Source organism: Melanotaenia boesemani, chromosome 10, assembly GCF_017639745.1.
Source record: "Melanotaenia boesemani isolate fMelBoe1 chromosome 10, fMelBoe1.pri, whole genome shotgun sequence".
In the NCBI taxonomy this organism is placed as follows: Eukaryota; Metazoa; Chordata; class Actinopteri; order Atheriniformes; family Melanotaeniidae; genus Melanotaenia; species Melanotaenia boesemani.
In genome coordinates this window covers 3,200,074-3,221,379 of record NC_055691.1, presented here as the reverse complement: position 1 = coordinate 3,221,379, position 21,306 = coordinate 3,200,074, and the positions used below count along the sequence as shown (strand labels likewise).

The window sequence follows — 21,306 nt, the reverse complement described above, 5'->3', positions numbered from 1 at the left end:
CTCACATCCCGATTTACTTGCAAAATAATTGAGACTCAGTAATATTTTGGGAGTTTTTAGCAGCTGTATAAAACAGCTATGTGCCGTTGGTAAACAAGCTGACTCTAAGAACAAAAAACTCCGTCTGTGGCAGGATGGGCTTGTGCATGCAGCAGTGTCCGTGTCTTTAAATCCCACGTGTTGTTTACATTCATGTACTTTCTCATGACCTCAATCAGCTGTTCATTAAAACTATCCGTTCAACGGCTCATTAAGGGAAATGTGGAAGCCACAACTTTCCCCTTTTTTCTTTTCTGCGTTAACAACACCCACCTCAAATGTCCAACCGATCACACAATACTTCTCAATGCTCCATGAGAAGAAAGTTCTACTTGGCCGATGTGTCGAGAACTACCATTCATGTCTACGAGAACATTGGCCTCAAGAACAATAAAAAAGTCACAAGAAAAAAATATGTAAAAGCCTCAAGTGGCTCAGAATCCTGGTGGCTGGAACAGTGCTACCCAATTTAATGCATGGTGTTCTGCCGTTTTGATGGCGTTTCTAACATAGCAGCGGTAAAGAAAACAGAGGCTCATTTGGAGTTTGAAGAGGAAAATTTAGAGTTTCTTCAAACTTTATAGCACAAAACTACCAAGCTTGTCTGATGAGATTGACAGAAAAAATGTAAACCCTGGGTCATGCATTAATGTGTGGAAGAGCTCATTAACTTGTGGCCACACGTTAGTTAGGCACACATTTATGTGCAATTATTTAATTTGGTTGTATTTTTATGTTGAGTTGAGTTGAATTATAGAATAGTAACTGTGCTCACTGGGTTGTTGATTCATTAGTAATGGCCATGTCACTAAATGGTTTCATTGGCTAATGCAAAATTTTCTATCTGGTTAAATTCATTAAATAGATAGAGTATTGTGTAGAAACATCAAGCTATGCTAGCTACTTTAATGAGAAAGGTATGACAGAAATGCACCACGTTATTACAGGTACACTTGTGAAAGATACTGACAAAGCTGTGCTAAAAGTCCCAGGTTTTCTTCGCAGTAAAGATAGGTGCAACAATTCTACGTCAGCTGAAACTTAAACTAATTACACCTTGAAAATATTGACAACATGCAGCTTGACCTGGACAGCACATCAACCCAACTGACAGGTACAGGTGTGATGTTGATGTCTTTTTTTTCTTAATTTATAACTACACTGCCTGCCATAAAGGTCCGGTCTAGTCAAAACACTGAACTACCTCTCTGTTCTGAATAAAACAATGGGTAGAAAATCTTTTGGATACACATATTCATACTTTTCAAGTGTGGCCAGAAGTGGGTCCGGTTCTGAGCAGCCTTGGACCTGAAACATCTGGTCTCTGCTCAGTCTGATGATCTCACACAGGGATTGAGAGGCGTTGGAGTGTCTCTGTGTCACAGACAGACAAAAACATAATTGTCCAGAAATCTGAACCTCTTCAACAGATCTGGACAAGTTGGAATCTACCTGATGAGCTACAGTTTGTTTTCTTTAATAAATCGTTTGAAGGAAATTACGTTTTTAGAAGCAAGAAGCTCAGGAAAATTGTGTGTAATAAAACTCACATCTTCATCTTGTGAAGGCTGCACCATGTCCACCAGCCTCTGAATAATCTTCTCCTCGTTCAGCCACTGAAAGGGGACAGAACAAGAACGGTAAGCATGTCACTGAATCAAAAACATTAATTTATAAGAGCAAACAAATTCACTGGGTGAAAAGATAATTAATGTTAAATATATATATGATGAATAGAAAATACCAAAGTTTAAGCAGCATGTGATGCAAATAAATAAAGAGACCCAGAAGTAAACAGGAAGAAAGAAACTTCAGATTATCTAAAATGCTTGTATGAGACGTCTATTGCGAGTTTGATCTTGATGACCATGATGTGAAGGACTCAGCTGCAGACCAGCTGTGAGAACAGTTATGTAACTGTAAATCTATTATACTTTTGAAATATCTTTACAAATATCTTTATTCAACATAGTTTGATCTGAGTTGTTTATGTTGGCTCTAAACATCCGCAGACTGACATCACAGAACAGCTTCATTCAGTGCAGAAGATCAGCTGATCTGCTGCAGACAACAAACTGCACAGTCTGAACGTTGACCTCTGTTTTTATAACTCATTCAGACCGAGAGCCGGGAGTGTCAACTCATCAGATTTAACACAGAGTGTTTTATAAAATGTTCAAGTTCATTTTCTGTCATCAGACTGAAAGCTGAAATTGGTTTAAAGACACGTTATGAGATAAATGTGGGGACGTATATGAAAGTACAGACATCAACTGGTGCAGTTTGAAGAATTTGATATGTTGCACAACCGCAAACTGTAGGACAAGACGGTTGTAAAAACTCCGAAGAATTTCCAGATCTTTCTGCAGTTGTGTTCATTTCAAGTTTTAGTGTTTAACACCTTATCAGATGATGCTTCTCCCTAAATTTCTTTGTGCACTCCTATGCACCGACTACAAAAGCTTCTTGTCTATCTTATCACTCTCCACTAGGGATGTCACGATTACTAATTTTCTTGGTACGATTATTGCCATAGAAATAATTACAATTTTACTATTATTATGCTGAGAAATTTCCCAGCACTACAATGTGTAAAATCACCTGAACACTCCTTATGTCTATCAGTTTTATTTATTTCCATCTTTTCATGCCAAAATAACTAATTCTTATATAACAACAAAGTAAAGTAACTAAGAAGTCTCATTCCAGCTAAAGCTCCTCTCCTGTGTAAAGAATGAATAAATCCTAAACATTAGGGCTGCAACGATTAGTCGACGTTGTCGACAATAGTCGACAATAAAAATAGTCGACAACGAATTTAGCCGTCGACTATTGTCGGCAAAAAAAAAAAAAACTACAGAGTGAGACATTGTCTTCTAATCCTATCTCTGCTGAGAGTTGCACAATGCACATGCGCAAAGAGAGGGGAAAAAATACAGAGTGAGACATCATCTTTCTTTTTTATCTCTGCTGAGAGTTGCACGTGCGCCATAAAGTCCGCCAGGGGAAAAATATGGTGGCGGACCAGGGAGGAAAACCGTGGCGGAGAACGTTAAAAGTCTGGGATAACTTCAAGTTAAACTTACAAAATAAATTAAATACATGTGAGATTTGTAAAGCGGACCTTGTGTACCACGGAAGTACGTCTGCAATGCTCGAACATTTAAAGAGGAGGAACGTCGGACTTACTTAACAACCTCATGCAAGATTTCAAAGCTGAAAGTGAAATAAGATCCATTTATAATAATCATGAGATACATAATCCGATTGGTCGACTAGTCGTTTTAATAGTCGGTCACTAATCGACCATCAGAATAGTCATTAGTTGCAGCCCTACTAAACATTAACTCTGGCTTCCTCTCAGATGGAAAAGGCTACAGGACCTTTACCTGGACGTGGCAGGTTCTTTCTGTGAACCATGCTACAAAAATGGTTTTCAACATTTCTTTTCAACCTGAGTAGATAGTTCAGAAACACAGGAAAAACATCCATAAATAACACTACAATAGTGAAAATAAATAAGACCGTATATCTAGAATTAAAAGCTGTTTCTTCTAAGGCCTGGGATTTTTTAACACAGATGACTAAAAGCCATGGACCTCATGTTGGGTCGATTATGTTTGAAATGTTAACTACAGTCCCTGACAAAAGTCTTGTCGCTTATCCATTTTGTAGAAACAAAAGCTTATAACCTGACTTTAAATTCATCGATTGGTTTTAGAAATGTCTCATAAGAAAGCTAAAACCCTCCCAAATTATGCTCAATATACTAAAATAAATTTGCTTCACTGAAGAAAGATTGATCATTTAATGAACACAGAAAGGTCAGATTTTGGCAAGACAAAAGTCTTGTCGCCTACAGAAAATTGAACAAATAATTTACTTCAAATACAAAAATATGTTGCATAACATCAGTGAATTAAGTAGTAGTGCTGTGAGATCCATATTCAGTATCTTGTATGACTTCCATGAGCTTGAAGGACTGCATCCATGCGGTTCGACAATGATTCATACAATTTGTTGATGAAGTCATCAGGAATAGCAAAAAAAGCAGTCTTACATGCCTCCCAGAGTTCATCAAGATTCTTTGGTTTTGCCTTCCATGCTTCCTCTTTCATTCTACCCCAGACATGCTCAATGATGTTCATGTCTGGTGACTGGGCTGGCCAGTCCTGGAGCACCTTGATCTTCTTCGCCTTGAGGAACTTTGATGTAGAGATAGAAGTATGTGATGGAGCACCATCCTGCTGCAAAATTTGACCCCGTTTATGGTTGGGAATGTAAGAGGTAGCTAATACTTCTTGATATTTTAGGCTATTGATATTGCCTTCCACCCTGCAAATGTCTCGCACACCCCCATACTGGATGTAACCCCAGACCATGATTTTTCCGCCACCAAACTTAACTGTTTTCTGGGTGAATCTTGGATCCATGCGGGCTCCAGTAGGTCTCCTGCAATATTTGCGGCGGCTGTGATGTAATTCAACCGAGGATTCATCTGAGAAATCCACCTTCTGCCACTTTTCCAGTGTCCATCCTTTTAGCAGGCTGTGGGCCTTGGCAAATGCCACACGGTTTTTTAATTGCCTTTTGTTTAGAGCTGGTTTCTGTGCACTGATTCGACCATGGAGGCCATTTCGAGACAGGATTCTACAAACTGTTCTGGTTGACACAGGAACTTGAGGTGACCAGGCCTGGTGGAGCTCTGCTGCAGTGGAAAAGGGGCTGGCCTTGGATTTTCGAAGCAACAAACGGTCCTCCCGAGCAGTTGTCTTGCGGGGTCTGCCGGACCTGGGCTTGTCAAAAACATCTCCAGTCTTTTCATATCTTTTTCTTATTCTTTGTACTTGACGCTGAGACACATTGAAGGTGTCAGCCACCTCAGCAGTGGATCTGGTCTTCAGCCTCTTGATAATTAACGCTTTGGTCTCAGGGTGGATCTTAGGCATGTTGTCAGAGGTCAAGTTGCAGTTGATGTGAAGGTCTGGTGTGCTGGGGTTCTTTTTATACACACCCACTAAGTGATTGATCAGTAACTGATCACAGGTGAGGCTGTAATCTAGGATTGGGTGCATCATATGACAAGGCGACAAGACTTTTGTCTTGCCAAAATCTGACCTTTCTGTGTTCATTAAATGATCAATCTTTCTTCAGTGAAGCAAATTTATTTTAGTATATTGAGCATAATTTGGGAGGGTTTTAGCTTTCTTATGAGACATTTCTAAAACCAATCGATGAATTTAAAGTCAGGTTATAAGCTTTTGTTTCTACAAAATGGATAAGCGACAAGACTTTTGCCAGGGACTGTATCTCTCACACAAGACGTATTTAGTTTATTTTTGTCAGCTATATAATGTAATCTTCAGGGAACACGCCACGTTATGCTCTAAGACCAACCTGAGTTGTCATAAATAGAAAATAGAAATGACACAATAACATTTCATTCTAACATTAGCGCCATTTAACCAAAGTAGATTTTAACCAAACTGTTTTTTTATCTGTAGGCTAAAAGGTAACATTCAGTGAGCGCCACTGAACTCATCACGTTACGCTGCAAGACCAACCAACATAATTACAAAATATCAAATGACATGACATTTCATTTCAATGTTACATTAGATCAAATTAGCGTCATTTATCCAAACTATTGTGCATTTACCTTTATTGTAGCATAAAAAGCTGCTGGTTATCCTACAGGTGGTGAATCATATTGGATGTATTTCATCCTTTTCCTGCAAACTTTTACAGGCTGGTGAGCCACCCTCCATAATGACACCTTGGTCATCTTTTTTCTTTAATCCAAAAACAAAATAAAAAGAAAATCCAACAAGCATGTCTGAATCAGTGTGTTTGGAGGGAAAACCTTTCCTCTGCCATAATATCCCACTCAGGCAGCCTCTTCTGCAACCCTCGTGCAACCAAACAAAGCAACACAAGCAGAAAGACGTAGAAGTGGTGCAACAGTGTTTTTGTTCTGTGCAGAAGTTGCGCTGATATAATTCATACATATTTTATATAAAGTGACGATTTTCAAGGATCTTTACGATTGATTAATTGTCGCATTTACTACCACAATTAAATGTAAAATTAAATAATCATGACATCCCTCTCCGCAAACCATTTCTTCTGTGGAAGAGTACAGGTACCTGGGTAGTTTTTGATTGCTTTCTTAATGCTTCTACTGACCCTGCTGTGATGCTTTTAATGTTTTATGTAAAGAACTTTGAATGTCTTGTACATGAAATGCAACACACAAATAAATTAGCATTGCCTACTGAGGAGATCCTCAAGAAATGAAACAAGAGACTGGACCTAATGAGTAAACTGGCTTCCTTGGGGTTGAATAGAAACATTCTCATGAGTTTTTAATCATTCCTTCATTGAGAAATGTTCACCACCAATGCTACTTGTAGGGTCTTGCATGACCCCTCACGCATCGTATATGGTGTGTTTAAGTGGCTTTCATCTTACTGCAATGTCCAGGTAGCAGGACACAAACGAAGACAGCCATCTTTGTCCCCACCACCGTCCAGCTTTTTAATTCTAACCCCTCTTTGCTTCAGCATCACACCGATGCTGCATCCCCGAACAGAGAGCCTATTTCCTTTAAACTGACCTAACACAGCACTTTAGTTCAGAGTACTTGGCTTTTCAGACAATACCTCGTGTCTGACATGTATTGACTGTCTTATATTTTGCGTTTTACATGTGTTTTAGTTGTTTGGTGTTGTTGCTCTCTGCCTTTCAAACTGCTCCTCGGGGACAAATGAAGTGTTTTGAATAATACTTGGATCTTCTCACAGATCTGATTGGTCAGGAGGTGGCGATTTCACCTGTGAACCACCCTCATTACACGTACCTCATACCAAGTTATCTCAGTAAGACTCTGATCCTGGTTTGTAGTTTAGATCTCAGATGTAATGTGTGTTTTATCTTTTGTTCAGGTCTGTTTCACCTCTGACTGTTTTTAACATCACATTTATAGTTACTCCAAAGCTGAGAAATTAGGTTTTTAATTAACTTTCTTCAGAAAACCCTTGTTTTATTAGAGGATGTGTTCAAATTATGTTTTCCTTTTAGAAAGCCTTCTTAAAAACACATGGAGTTTTTTCCAGGCAAGAGCAGTACTGTACAGTACAGTATTGTACTGTACAGTACAGTATTGTACTGTTTTGTACCCACATTGAGAACATCCTGTCGTAGCTGTTGTGGTTCGATGCAGGTCAGCATTCTGAGCAGCAGATCCATGATGGCAGATGTTCCGATGTGTTTGATCATCAGATCCACAAAGTCCTCCCTTTTCCTCAGAAAATTCACGATCTATTAACACACAGAAACATTCAGTCCAACAGATAACCTTCTACAGGTCTGACGTTTAGTGAATTTCAGCTGACTCATCATGTTTAACCCTTTAAACTACAAAGCATAACTCGCTAGAAACTCAACTATTTTAATTCCAGTCAATATCCAGGCATTATTTTTGCAGAACAGCCTCAGTTGTCAGATCATGAGGCTAAAATGATGTAAAACTAATGTATCATTCAATATAGCACCATAAAGGCAAACAAAAACAACAAACTGTGGATTACCTAAAGGGTAAGGTATAAACACATTTATACCCCCCCCCGAGTTAGACACTACTGTTTCTAGGAAATTGTAGACAGTGAAACATTGGCTGAGTTTTAAAGATTAATAATATCCAGATGTACCTGTTCTGGCTTGCGTCCTATCAGAATTGACAGGACTTTGGAGAAGAAGCTGGCGAGGAGCGGGTTGAGAGGTGGTTCATTCTTAAGGAAACCATACAGTTTCATCAGCAGCTTTTCATCTTCTCCCAGTCTTTCATTAATCTGGCTCACATCCGATGTAAGCAGCTCACATGATATGTTGGGATACCTGCGGAAGGGAGATGTCTTGACTTCATGCATCATAACGGTTTTTTCTGCAGACTTTGTCACCAGTGTTGTTCTAAATGGGTTGATGTTTATAATGCTGGGATCTATAAATCCCACCTGGTGGTATCAATGAAAAACTTCTATTATTTGTTACCTATTAGCAGCAGTTTCGTCTTACTTGTATTTAACCTTCTCCTCAACATCTTCATTGGGTTCCTGAGTGATGAAGGTGACTAGGTCCTCCATGCACTGTGGTCTCAGCAGGAAGTCAACCAGCTTGTGGTTCTGAGCCTTACATTCCTGCAGGACATCATCTTCATCCATCACCTCTGTGAGCGTAACATCCTCCTTCTCTAGGAGTGTGTCGATGTGGGACGTGGTGTGGAGGTCAAATTTCCAAAACATGTTGGTTCTAAAAAGAAATCAGAGAAAAACATCAACACAAAGCTAACAAAGACCAGTTATACCCTAATTTTATCAAATGTCAGTAAACATATTTAACAAAATTTTTTTATTTTTTTGGACTGGCAGCCAGTTTGTTTTGCTTGATCATCAGCTGACACCAGAACCACGGTCTGCTCAGAACAATGAAGCTGCATGGCAGAAATATCTGAAACAGTCCAGCTATAATTTTCTGTTGCTTCTAATGGAAATAAATGATTTTGAAGAAGTTAGGATCATGTGAATTTTGTTCTTGGCAGCCTTACAATGTGAAAAAAAAGTAAAAAAAAAAAAAAAAAAGCTGAACTAAATGTAGCTTTACATTGTTTAAAATAATACAAGACAATATTTTATGTAGGTTGGAAAAAATGTTCCAGTCAAGTTTATACATCAGGAAAGGTGCATTAATGAAGCTGTGGCTATTTTCTCCCATCTTCTCTACTCCTTCTGACTCACCAGAGAAGCTGCTATTAAGAGTCGTTTGAGTTCATAAATATATTTTTAGTTTTCCTGGTTTATTTTTCACACACTTGGAGAGCAAACAGACCATCTTTCGTCAACAAAGTATTTTCTTTTTTAGAATCCTGGTTGTTTAAATGTCTGCATTCTGTGAATAATGACATATTAAATCTTTTCCAGCTGATAATAAACCACATCTACTTCTCTAATCTGCCTCTAAATCATCAACAGCAGCCCAGATTCTCCTCTCAATGGTGTCTCAGCAACAAAGACACTGCCACCATGACAACCAGGTAGGCAGGTGTCACAGGTCTGATCCTGTGTCTGACTAGCATTAAAGGAATAATCCATTAATAATTACATCAACACTTACATTGATCTTCCTGCTTTGATCAGTAACACGAAGGAATCTGAACTATTTATCTTTGACATACTCCTCTTCCTCACATCTGATACAAGCGGCAACCTCCACCTGTTAAAATGTGAAGCCTATGCGAAGTGCAAAAAAATTGCAGTTCCCCCCTCATCTGCTAGAGGCTGGCTCCAAAACAGCGCAAATCCCCATAGACTCCCATGTTAAAAAGACCGACTTCACAGCAGAAATAAACATGTTTAAAGCCTGGTACAAAAACCCATTTTAGGAATAATAGGTCAAGTTTACCTTCATGACAACTGTGAGGGGGGTGAATTTTTTTCTAACTCATCCATTTGGATGTTATTGAATCTTGAAGTATAACAAGGGGCATGTCCTTTTGACTGACAGGTATCCAACATCCCGGCAAGAAGGGAGAGTGCAGCACAAATCCGGTTTTTAGCTGGCCAACAGCGTGCCTTAGCTTTAGCCCGCCTACCTCCGTTAGCTGGTTAGCTACTGTTGCTCAGGGTTAGCTCGGTTAGCGCTTAGCTACAGGTAGCTTGGAGTTTGATGGTTGTCAATCATCCACCCCCACATTCACAGTCCCCCTCTCAGAGCGACCTCTTGCCCATTTTTGGATGTTTCTGGACTAACGACATGCGTGACGCTACCAAGATGGCGACGATGGGAACACCCAACGAGCTTTACTTTTGCTCTTTAGAAACCTACGGGTGACGTCACGGAGGCTCCGTCCATCTTTTATATACAGTCTATGACCTGCTACCATCATCAACTCAATCTGATTTCTGTCTCCTCTGTTTCTCTCTGTCCTCCTCCTCTTCTCATTTTCTGATGTCATGCTTATATCACAAAAACCAATCACCTCATTTTTCTTTACACAGAAATATTCAATCTGATCGATCTTCAGGTTTGTGTTTGACTTAGTATATGATGACTTCTGTTAAATGCTGTTTATTGAGCTGATCTAACTTTATTTCATGTTGGCTGCTTTGTTGTTTACACTTCTGTTCATCTGTTGGATTATCAAACATTTCCCAATATGATATGTTTTTTGTTTTTTAAGATTAGTCTTTTCATAAATAAGCCCATCACAAACTTTGAGAACCTCGATCTAGACAGCTGGAAGTATCTAAGATCCATGCTCTTTGGCAGTCTGAGATGAAGAATCCAGAGCTTTATGCTGTGACAGGTTAGAGAAGCCGTCCTCGGCCTCGTCTTGCTTCATTTCCTTTGTATCCACAACACAACTTAGCTGCTGCTGACGACAGCAATGTGCCTGTTTATATACACACCAAAAATCTGATCATTACCGGGTTTCTAGCGTTATAAGGTCATATAAATGATTATGCAGACAGCATCATCTAATTATGAGAAATCAGATAAACAGATTTAGATGTGCATGTGGAACAAAAGATGCGCTTCTGTCTTTGAGAAAAAAATTTAAAAATAATAAAATTATTCTAAATCTTATGTCAATATGCTTGTCATAAGATATCCTAAATTTAAATTGATTCAAAATAATTATTAAAAAAAAAAAAAAAAAAGATTAGCTAAGGATACTCCATCAACCACAGATTATTTGAAGATATGTGCGATTAATGGCAGAACACTGAGCACTTTTGTTTTGTTTTGTACCTGTCTGTCAGGTTCAATGAGTGTTTTGTTATGGAATGCCAAATGCTATCGTTGTTCTTGCAAAACAAATCTACTCACGGATATTAATAAAGTAACCTTCACCTTCAATAATCTGATCAGTGGTCAATAAAAACCAGAAAGGACTATTTTATTTCATTACCACTGTTCTCAAATGAAGTACTACTAAACAGACCTAAAGTTTTAATTATTGTCATCATCTTTTTTCAGGTCAGATCACAACTGCACACGTCATCTAAAACCCAAGATGGACGGAGACCCTGAATCTGACAGAATCAGAACCACCAACAGATAAATGGAGGCAACGGCGTATTCCAGAGCAAGAGGTGAGGGATGTCAGTCCAAATGATGCTGAGTTCAATGTTAGTATGAAGCGATTACCATTTGGTATCATATGCTTATTCCAAAGTTTTTTGGTTTGTTTGATTTCTTCAGACTTTTTCGAGACCACATGCAGCCCAATAATATATGTTTCATGGCCCAATGTTTATTGACATCTGACCCGACACAACAACATAATTCAACTAGACAGAAATAAATTAGTGCCCACAGGGAATGCTTTCATTTTATTGTCTCAGTAAAACTGTGTTAATCCTTTAAACTCCAAGCCTTTTATTTTCTCCTAATTTTGGGCCACCTGTTTTTCTTGTTATGCAAAAATACATGTAGAAGCTTAACACTTTTAAACACAGTCAACATCCAGAAATGATTTTTTCAGCCTCAGTAATTATTGACCGTACCAGTCAAAAGTTTAGACACATTGCCCACTGGATTTAATGGGTGTGTCCAAACTTTTGACTGGTACTGTGCATATTTAAGCAGGATTCATACTCGCGCAGCGTCTTCGTAAGGTCGGCATCACCACCAAAATCCTCCACGGAGGCTTGATAACCACCTCTTCCAGATCCGACATGCACCAGTGCTTGCAGCGCAGTTACGCAGAAGTACTCCCTTGTGATTGGTCAGTTTTCCGGATTTCTGGAGCTTCTTGCTGAATTTTTGCGGTAACCCCGGAATAGAAACTGCAACACGATGATGCAGCCCTATGCTCAAGTCAAAGAGCACATTTACCAGTATAAATCCACTTTAAGGCAAAGACTAGGTAGGCTACATATTTAAATTAAACATCATGTGAAAGCTACACTCAGCTGCAGAGTTACGTCTTCAAACCTCATCACTGCCGACTATCCTCACAAAACCACCTCATCTCATTTTTGCCGCCCCCCCCCCCCCCCATGCATCAACAGTTTGACAGGAAGTGGCTTCATCATCATTTCCAGATCAAAATAGAGGTCTCTTAGCAACATAACAGTGATGGCAATATTCTTTTTTTGATAAAGAAAATGTGATAAATATTGGTGTTATCATGGATTATTTGTTGTGGATTTACCATATAGTCTTTGAATAATCATTACATTTTGTGATTGAATTGTAAACTTCTTGGAAAGAATATAAATGCCTGGAAAACCTCCGTAGATCACCTAAAGGGTAACCGTCGATCACAATTGATGCCATAGAGTTTCCTACAACCGTTCTTGAGAGACTGTTGATGATATAACCGATAGGGCTTGTGGCACCAGAGATCTAGGAGTTTTAAGATTTAGTGTGGTGTGTTTGTCTCATTCAGCTCTCATTCTGATTTATTTTTAATAAACATGACTGTTATGCAACTATAAAAACAGGAGACAACTATACTGTTGAAGCTCTACATTGTTCCCACTAACCATGAACACGCTGCTGAGGTTTAGAGAAGTGATTCAATGCTCATTTTCTCATGATAAATTAGCAATTGTCAAATGCCTCATTCGCATCACAGAATAATCAAAAGAAAAAAAGGTAAATTGACATTAAACAAATACACCAGGCCCAAAAGAATCCTGATCAGAACACATTTAATATATTAGCACAAGGCCAGGAAATTCTTACTTTGTGCCAATATAATCTAAAGCTTTATTTGGAATTCAGAGTGTTGGGATAAGAGTGGCAATGATTAGCTGAGGGATCACGTAACAGCTTCTCTTCCGCCTACCTGTGAATATACTGGAGTCCAGACAGTGGAGCTCAGGTTAAAAAAAGATGTGCTATAGTCTTTGGGAGTTGTGGCCCATTCCAGGGTAGGCAGATGGACAAGCGGCAGACAGTGGTGATGGAAATACTGACAAAAAGCACACATACAGCAGGTCAGAAAACACACCTGTAATCAGAGACAGCCAAATGGAGGCATGTTTTATAAGAAATACTGCGGCGTTATTTAAGAGAAATATGATTTTTACTTGACTACAAACAATACTTAGAGAGGAGCTTTATGTTTCTGTAATTACCACTAATCCTAAAAACCCAAATAAGTAACTCTGTGTGCATGCACAGTAAAGCCAGTTCACAAATTAACTGGCATGTAAACAGTCTGCTGACCAGCATGGTGGTTCATAAACAATGCAGATCACTGAGCGAAAAAACATAAATCCTCAAATATGACACGTTGCAGTTCTTCTTGATTTCACTGCTGAATAAAAACTGCACTTCACTGTTAACTTCACAATCACAGCTGTATAATCCTGTCAGTAAACATAAAATGATGCACAGCTCCCTACAGTGCATTTTACTGTAGGGTGTTACAACAAGAACATCAAACAAACAATCAATGATTTTCTCCAACATTCACAATCAAGCTGATATGATGATTACCTCAGTCTGTAATGACAAGGTCTGAGACACTTCTATTGTAATCTGCTTCCCATAACGCAACAAACACTATCTATGCCAAGAAACTGGAGAAATCTGCAAAAATAACAGAACTTTATCTAATAATCAACTTCTTGAGGAAAAAGTACTTCATTTCTGATTGCAGAAATCGCAGTTTGCAGTTTCCCTCTGAGATGAATAAAGTATTTTTCATTTAATTTAAAAGCTCAAAGAAAGAAAGAAAGAAAGAGAGAAAGAAAGAAAGAAAGAGAAACACTGCATCAGTGGGAACACTGAACACAAGCTAGATCTGTACCAGAAAAACCACATATCATGGTCATGTTCTAGCTAAACATATTTACTCAAATGACTTTATTTCTAGTGTACGTATTTAACTAACTTGTAGTGGACATCATTTAAAGCATATTCATATCCATGTTAAGGTATATATAGAACATTCCTACTCCTATTCAGATAGGCAAGCACTTAAATCGGTCTTGTTCTGACATATTGACTTGTGATCGACAGACACCAATAACATGGGGCAATAATTGGTCTTAATTTTAGGTTGCTTCTCTATCCGTCAACACTGAGTCTTTATCGGACTAATTGTTCTGACTCCTGACTAAGAAGTTCTGTGTATTGAATTAGATGAACACAAATCAACTACTGTGGCTAAATGTATTTAATTTGCCTCTGAATGTAGTGAGATGAACGAGCCTAAAATTAATACAATATTGTGGTCAGCCAGCAGAGCCTGAGGACAACTTGTGCTGATTAACCACAGGGTTTGAGGGGATGCGCGAATGAACCCACAACAGTCACGAGAGAAAAATAAAAATCGATCTGAACAGACTCCACGGATATGATGTGCAGCTTAATTCCACAAGAACTGTCATTAAAAACAGCGTTTTACTTAAAAGATCCGCAGCACGTTTTTTTCTATTTACAAGGTTCAACACCTGAAAATCTCAAGAAACAAGAATGAATAAATCAGCAAGACAAAAACTCTAATGCCTAGAGCCTCAAATTAAAATCAATAATTAAATTATGTTACCAACAACAATAAATCACATATTAAATCAATACATTAAAAATGGTGTTTGATGCAGGTGGTTTGGATTGAGTTTTACATTCTATTAAATATGGATATAAATAAAAAAATATCTTATAAAGGAAACTATTACCTGTCTTATATAATCGCGTACAGGCTAACTGGCTGTGGCATCAGTCTCCCAGAAAAGACTAAATGAAGACTACCGGAAAGAGAAAGACACCGGCTGAGAGCAAATGGCTAACGCCAGTGACTAGTTAGCTAACACAGGCTGCTAAATTAAGGTTAGTTCGTACGTCAGGTTGGGCTATATGAGTGACTTATTGTTATCTGAGTGAAACGTCAGGCCATAAATGTCCCTATGTATTCGGTGTACTTAGTAACACCAAAATGCTATTAAAGCGTTACCCTTGAATTAGCTTGAACGTAGGGTGATAAGAGGGCCAAGTATGATTCTTGCTAGCCAGCAAACGTTAGCAGGCTATCTGAAGACTACTGGCTAATCGTCTCTTCAGCACCAAGTGCCTGTGCGGACAAGTGTACCTACCGATTGACAGCCGTAAACTGCGAGTCTCGAGCATGTAGATTATTCCGTCATTAGCCCAAGGCCTTAACTACAAGAATATGGAGATAACATGAAATTCCAGAAAGGAAAATAAAACGTTTAAAATGGATTATGACAGGCGCGAATAGGTAGATCATCGGAGGACTCTTTTCAAGATGGCGGTTCCGTCAACTTCGACTACCCCCTTCCCCCACTAAAGCAGCAATGTTTGTCACTCAAACTATGATCGCGAGTCTATTGGTTGTCAGACCATAGTGCAAGCAAAGTCCCGAGCTCTTATTGGACATTGATCTTGTTGCTTTGAGGCGTCATTTAACAAGAACAGATACCCTTGGCGGCCTGGAAAGGCGGAGTTAATCTTGTTTAGGCATTTCTTTTAAAGAAAAACTAAAGTTGCCTAGTCAGAAAAGAAGTAAAGAATTACATTAGCTTATGTTTTCAGTTAATTTGAGAGATTTTGGGGGTAACCTTGCACATCTAAACATTGACTCCGCCCATGCGGCTGTCATGTATTTTAAATCCAACATACTTATACAGTACAAACAGGCCCAAAGCTCGCAGAGAAACGCCCTTTTTAATTAGAGTGAGAGAGGCGGGTGATATGCAGAGATCATCAACTTATTCAGTCTATAAATTAATCTTTAAATGGATTAAATAGTTGTTTATCATCAGTTCACACATTATTCTCCACAACAGTGAGCCAAAAGTGCCCATTTGAATTGGATTAAACTGAACAGTATGTAACCTTGTGAGTGCAAAGACACATCAGACACATTACATTTATTGTACATAGCTTAAACCTTAAAAATACAGATATGAAAGATGACAGAGAGTTGTGCTACGGCTGAGAACCCAGGCAATCACAGCTTGTTCCAAGTTCGTAGATGGTTGTGGGTAACACAGTAGAGGGATTTCATTTCAAGTAAACTCATATCCTTCCTCCCAGGAAAAATAGTTGACAAGTAATACCACTGTAATACATAAAATGTATAGAACATGTAAATCAATGTATATTTATCAAATTAATGTTACCAAAATTGGGGTAAAATAAATCATGCTACATAATTTTCCCTCTTCAAAGGAAATGTCCTCATTTAAAAATATTTAAAATATTAACCTGTAACCACCAAAAATAAATAATTTAAATAATCAATAAAGTATTGTCACAGCATGCAGCATGGCAACAGAAAGAAACACACACAAATGGGCAAATAAGTAACCATGTCCTAAACATCCACCAGGTAAGTCCTAACACACCTTCTCATGGAGGAAGGCACTGTAGCTTACGCACATAGTTTGTCGTGCCACTGGCGGTGTACTGCCAGCTGCAGTCGCTTAACTGTGTCAGAAAGCACCTCAACAGTCTTTAACATTTTCTTCATCTCATCAGCAGTCGCTGAGTTGACGTCCAGCAGAGCAGGTGCAGACTGAGGTGTAGGTGATACAGATGAAATTGCAGGTTAAACTGTTATTGTAGAAAAAAGACTGTGTTGGACCAGGAGCAGCAAATACCTTAGCAGCCTCTATCTGCATGGCAGATTAAGGTGCCACCTCTACCTTTTTTTTTATGCCCTGTTCGTGACAACAAAGTTGTTGGAATGGATCCAGTCCAGCAATGAAGCGTCTGAATTTCTCTCCATTCTTTGCATTATTATCATAAGTGGGAAAAGTATCATCCACAAGGCGAGTAATTTCTGCAAAAATGGGTAGAACTTCTCCCGGATTCCGACTTCAACAAGATAATGAAAATAGCTCTTTCTGTTGATACAATACAAAAAAATGGACAAATTTCAGGCATAGTCACAAATGGTGATTAATCATGATTAATTTGTAAGCTGTGATTAATCTGATTAAACATTTTAATCATTTGACAGTCCTATTAAATGATGATTTGATGTCACCCCATGTAGAATTTTAGGTAAAGTATCATTATTGTTTGGTTAAATGCCTATTTTCCACAAAATTTAGCTATTTTGACCCACAAAGTAAACTAAAAGCAACCATAGAAGAACAGAAGCGGGAGTGCCAACTGAAGTTCTCCTCACAATATGGAGGTCTTCTGCTGACTGATAACCTTTTCTATAACATGCTCCAAACCTCAACAGCCTCCATAATTCCAAAATGATAGAAGTTTGAAAAAACAGACAATCATTCCTGTAGTTAAGCATGGCAGTGGCAGTATAATTCTGTGTTAACATATTCTGAAACAGGGGCCGAGAGAGGCTGATGGAAAGGTGGATCTGCAATGAAAACCTTTTCCTTGTGTCTTGGAGTTCAGGCTTCTGTGAAGATTTCCATTTTAACAAGGAAGCCACATGAAGCATAGCATTAAGAAAACACGATTCCTTAGGGAATTCTGCCCAGAGGGAAACCAGAAACTTTAAAGAAAACTTAAATTGCCATTGCTATCAAAGTTTGATAATTTAAACAACCAAAACAATAACTCCCCGGAATAGCCACCACTGTAAGTTTGTTATTTACAAGCCTTAAACATTTAGTTTTGATTGCTTTTGTGAGGTTTAGCTGAATGAAATGAGGAGGAAACATTTAAAAAATTACAAGAAAGATCAATGTATAAAAACATGAGAAGGACTGAAAACTTTCCATATAAAAATGTTTAAAATATATAATGTGCTTCCTCTAAGACCCCTGTACAGAGGAACCATTTACTTCCCTCTGCTGGCTCAGATGCTGTAATTATTCAGTAGTATAACAAAGAACTGAAGTGCTTGCAGGACCTATATAATACTTTGGGCTTTTATTGTATGCCAAAATCAAATATAAATAAATGTTAAAACAATATATCAACATACTGGAATGAAATTGACATGACAATACTGAAAAAGATTATTAAGGAAATTTCTAAACTGTTATTTCAAGCAAAATGAAAACAGCAAAGATCACATCATTGTTCAAAACAGGAGACAGACACCAACTCACTAACTTTAGACCGGTTTCATAACTTTTACAATTATCTAAAATCCTGGAGGAATCATGTATAAAAAGATTAGACAAATTTATTGACCAACATAGTATTTTATCACAATATCAGTATGGATTTAGACAATAATGCATTCAATAGAGGACAGGGCTAATTGTATAGATCAGAAACTGTTTGCAGTAGGAGACCTTCCACTGCTTTTTGACCTCAAAAAAACTTTTGATACTACTGATCATGACATATTAATGAATAAACAGGGGCAAGATGGGATTCAAGAGGTTGTTCTGAAATGGATACTTAGAGCTACTTAGCATAAAGGCAACAATATATAAAGTCAAACAGTTTGGACATTGTTTGTGGAGTCCCCCAGGGGTCAGTGTTGGGGCCAAAACTCTTCATGCTCTAAACCAGGGTTGTCCAACACACCCGACTCAAATTAAAGAGATCCAACAGCCTATGAAGTTGATGACTCACTGACTTGAGTCAGTGTACTGGAGAAGGAAAACATTAAAAACCTGCAGGATTGTGGCCCTCGAGGGCCAGATCTGGAGACCCCTACTCTAAATAAATTATATTTGGAAACCGATCCTGTTTGTAGACAATACAAATATTCTATGTATTGAAAAAGGCTTGCATCATGTTCTGGGAAAAATGACACAGGAAAAAAATAAAATTATAAAAATGTTTTGATAGAAATAAATTATTGTTGGTTAAATGCCTATGTCCAAACATTATCCATTTTAAGAAAAAAAAAGAAAGAAAATCAAATAAATTTTTATTAAAAACTATAAAGAAAGAGAACATATGTAAACACAAGCAATTAACTTTGCATACGAATGTGTGTATGTGTACATATGTATGTTGTGTATGAGTATGCAGAAATGCAATGTACATGTAGGCGTATGTTTATGAGAGGTATATATTTGTTTTGCCTCTATTTGCTTATTTATTTTTATATGAAGACTGTCAAAAATGAAAGGCGTTAACAGCGGTAACTAATCTATTCAATTGATTGCGTTAATATTTTTAATGCATTTAATGCATGCACAGCATGACAAGCTTAATACATCCGTCTTTTCTCCGTTATGACAGGCATGGAGGTCTGATCCAAATCTGAGAATGAAAAGAAAATGGAACACATGGGCGTCGCCCCTGTGGAGAATGATGGTGTTTTAACACATTTCTGGCCATGTCTGCGTCTGTGCAGCAGCTTCTTCCTCCTCTCCTGTTGTTCATAACAGCTCTCTGTGATCAGCTGAGCTGCTTTTCTCTCTTGTTGCGTTTTTTATGGTACAGTTGAGAAGGAGGAAACTAGTGGTTCATGGTCCACATTGGCACATTATATTTACTCCAAAGTACTGTTTGTTCCAGGCCCTTCTCTAAGGGTTAGAAAGGATTTATACTTCTATGCAGGGGCAGGTCTAAAAAAGTTTTGATGAGGGGTCCAGGCAGGGTTACTGACCAGGAAAAGGGGGGGGGGGGGGGGGGGGGGGGCACAAATTAGACCTATTTTAAGTCTAGAAATTTTTATTAAATATTAAACTGATTATTAACAACTAAAGTGACGATTTAATGTGAAAAAGTGTCGAAAGAAAACAAACAGCCACTGGCATACATTTTTTTGTTATTAACAGGTGTTTATTTTGGGTGATGCTGCTGTATGACTTTTATCACTGCTGCACAAACACGCACACTTTAATGATAAAAAGAAAAGCATGTTTTTAGCCAGATCATCAGTTTTACCTTCATCAATATTGGCTGTCCAATTTCAATCTGGTGGTTTTATGAGAAATATTATCACCATGGAGATGGTTGGTGAGATGATGCTGAAGGAATTCTGCATTAAGATATAAGTGTCATGTCTTATTCATCATAAGACATTATGAAGAATGTGTAGAACAACATATAGAAGTGCATTATATGCTGCATTTACTGAACCTTGGACATCTGACATTTACCCAAGGGAAGGACAGTTAAAACACAAATGTTTGTAAGCATTGGCCTTTTCTGTTGATAGAATACAGTAAAAATTTCATATTTCAGGCATAGTTGCAAATGTTGATTAATCATGATTAATGAATGAATTTGACAGCCCTAATATCTATCTATCTATCTATCTATCTATCTATCTATCTATCTATCTATCTATCTATCTATCTATCTATCTATCTATCTATCTATCTATCTATCTATCTATCTATCTATCTATCTATCTATCTATCTATCTATCTATCTATCAAGCCATCAAACTGTACAACTCTGCATTAGGCAGGAGGGGGAGAAGGAGGGTGGAGAGGGAGGTGTGGAGTCCGCCTGATACAACACATGCACAATAACCCATACAAAGAGTTGCAATAACTCATATGTGCAATAGTGAACTGGGGATCTGTACCACCTCTACTGTGTGCAATGCTTGTTTATATTGTTTTATTTAACTTATCTTATTGTTATTTATTGCATTCTATTTGTGCTTTTCTTGCACCTTGTTGCCTCTATTTTGCTTTGTACTTGTATATATTGTGTCTTGTGCTTGTCCTGCTTTACTGTTGGTGTTGTATTGCTGGTACCCAAATTTCCCTGAGGACTCTCCAAAGGGATTAATAAAGTATTTCTATTCTATTCTATTCTTTTCTATTCTATTCTATTCTATTCTATCTATCTATCTATCTATCTATCTATCTATCTATCTATCTATCTATCTATCTATCTATCTATCTATCTATCTATCTATCTATCTATCTATCTATCTATCTACACACACACACACGTGTGTATCTGTATATATGTATGTATATATGTGTGTATATGCAGATGTGTACATGTAATGTATATGCATGAGTATGTGTGTGTTTTGTTTTCTTTTTCTTTATTTAAAACAGATAATCAAGTGATTAGTGTGACAATTGTAGGACAGTCATGATAAAGGGGGGCAGGAAGACATAAGTTTTTATTTTTTCCTGTTCCTTTTCTGACTTTATAGTAACTGTTGTGCTGTTGTATTTTTTTTCTCTCTTTTTTGGTTGTTTTTGTTTTAAACTATTCAGTTGTTTAGTTTATATTGTTTCTTGTATATTTATTTTTTATGAATATTAAAAAATCATTGATATCCTACATTTACACTCATTTGACAGAAGATAGATCTCCAAAGTGAAATTGACTTTGGAACAAGAATTCAGCATAAGATTTAAAAAGACTGCAAAA

The 21,306-nt window shown here is 37.8% G+C and overlaps 2 protein-coding genes across 10 annotated transcripts in view; one reads left to right on the top strand and one right to left on the bottom strand.

Annotated features, from left to right (window-relative positions):
- The window catches only part of ppp6r3 (protein phosphatase 6, regulatory subunit 3), a 45,145-nt gene extending 29,787 nt beyond the window's left edge, over positions 1-15,358 (bottom strand). For 4 of the 8 annotated variants that reach the window (XM_041996372.1, XM_041996379.1, XM_041996376.1 and 1 more), the window contains exons 1-7: positions 15,147-15,358; positions 12,893-13,018; positions 8,113-8,346; positions 7,749-7,935; positions 7,222-7,359; positions 1,590-1,655; positions 1,301-1,413 (exon numbers count right to left, since the gene is read on the bottom strand). In XM_041996372.1, coding sequence (XP_041852306.1) covers positions 1,301-1,413; positions 1,590-1,655; positions 7,222-7,359; positions 7,749-7,935; positions 8,113-8,339 — 731 coding nt within the window. In that variant the 5' untranslated portion in view covers positions 8,340-8,346; positions 12,893-13,018; positions 15,147-15,358. The remainder of the gene's footprint in view (positions 1-1,300; positions 1,414-1,589; positions 1,656-7,221; positions 7,360-7,748; positions 7,936-8,112; positions 8,347-12,892; positions 13,019-15,146) is intronic. The other 4 variants (XM_041996375.1, XM_041996380.1, XM_041996378.1 and 1 more) reach the window with 2 other exon arrangements.
- ric8a (RIC8 guanine nucleotide exchange factor A) overlaps positions 14,768-21,306 on the top strand; it is a 34,529-nt gene continuing 27,990 nt past the window's right edge. Inside the window, exon 1 of one of the 2 annotated variants that reach the window (XM_041996382.1) lies at positions 14,768-14,883. The gene's annotated coding sequence lies outside the window, so the exon portion shown is untranslated. The remainder of the gene's footprint in view (positions 14,884-21,306) is intronic. The other variant, XM_041996381.1, reaches the window with a different exon arrangement.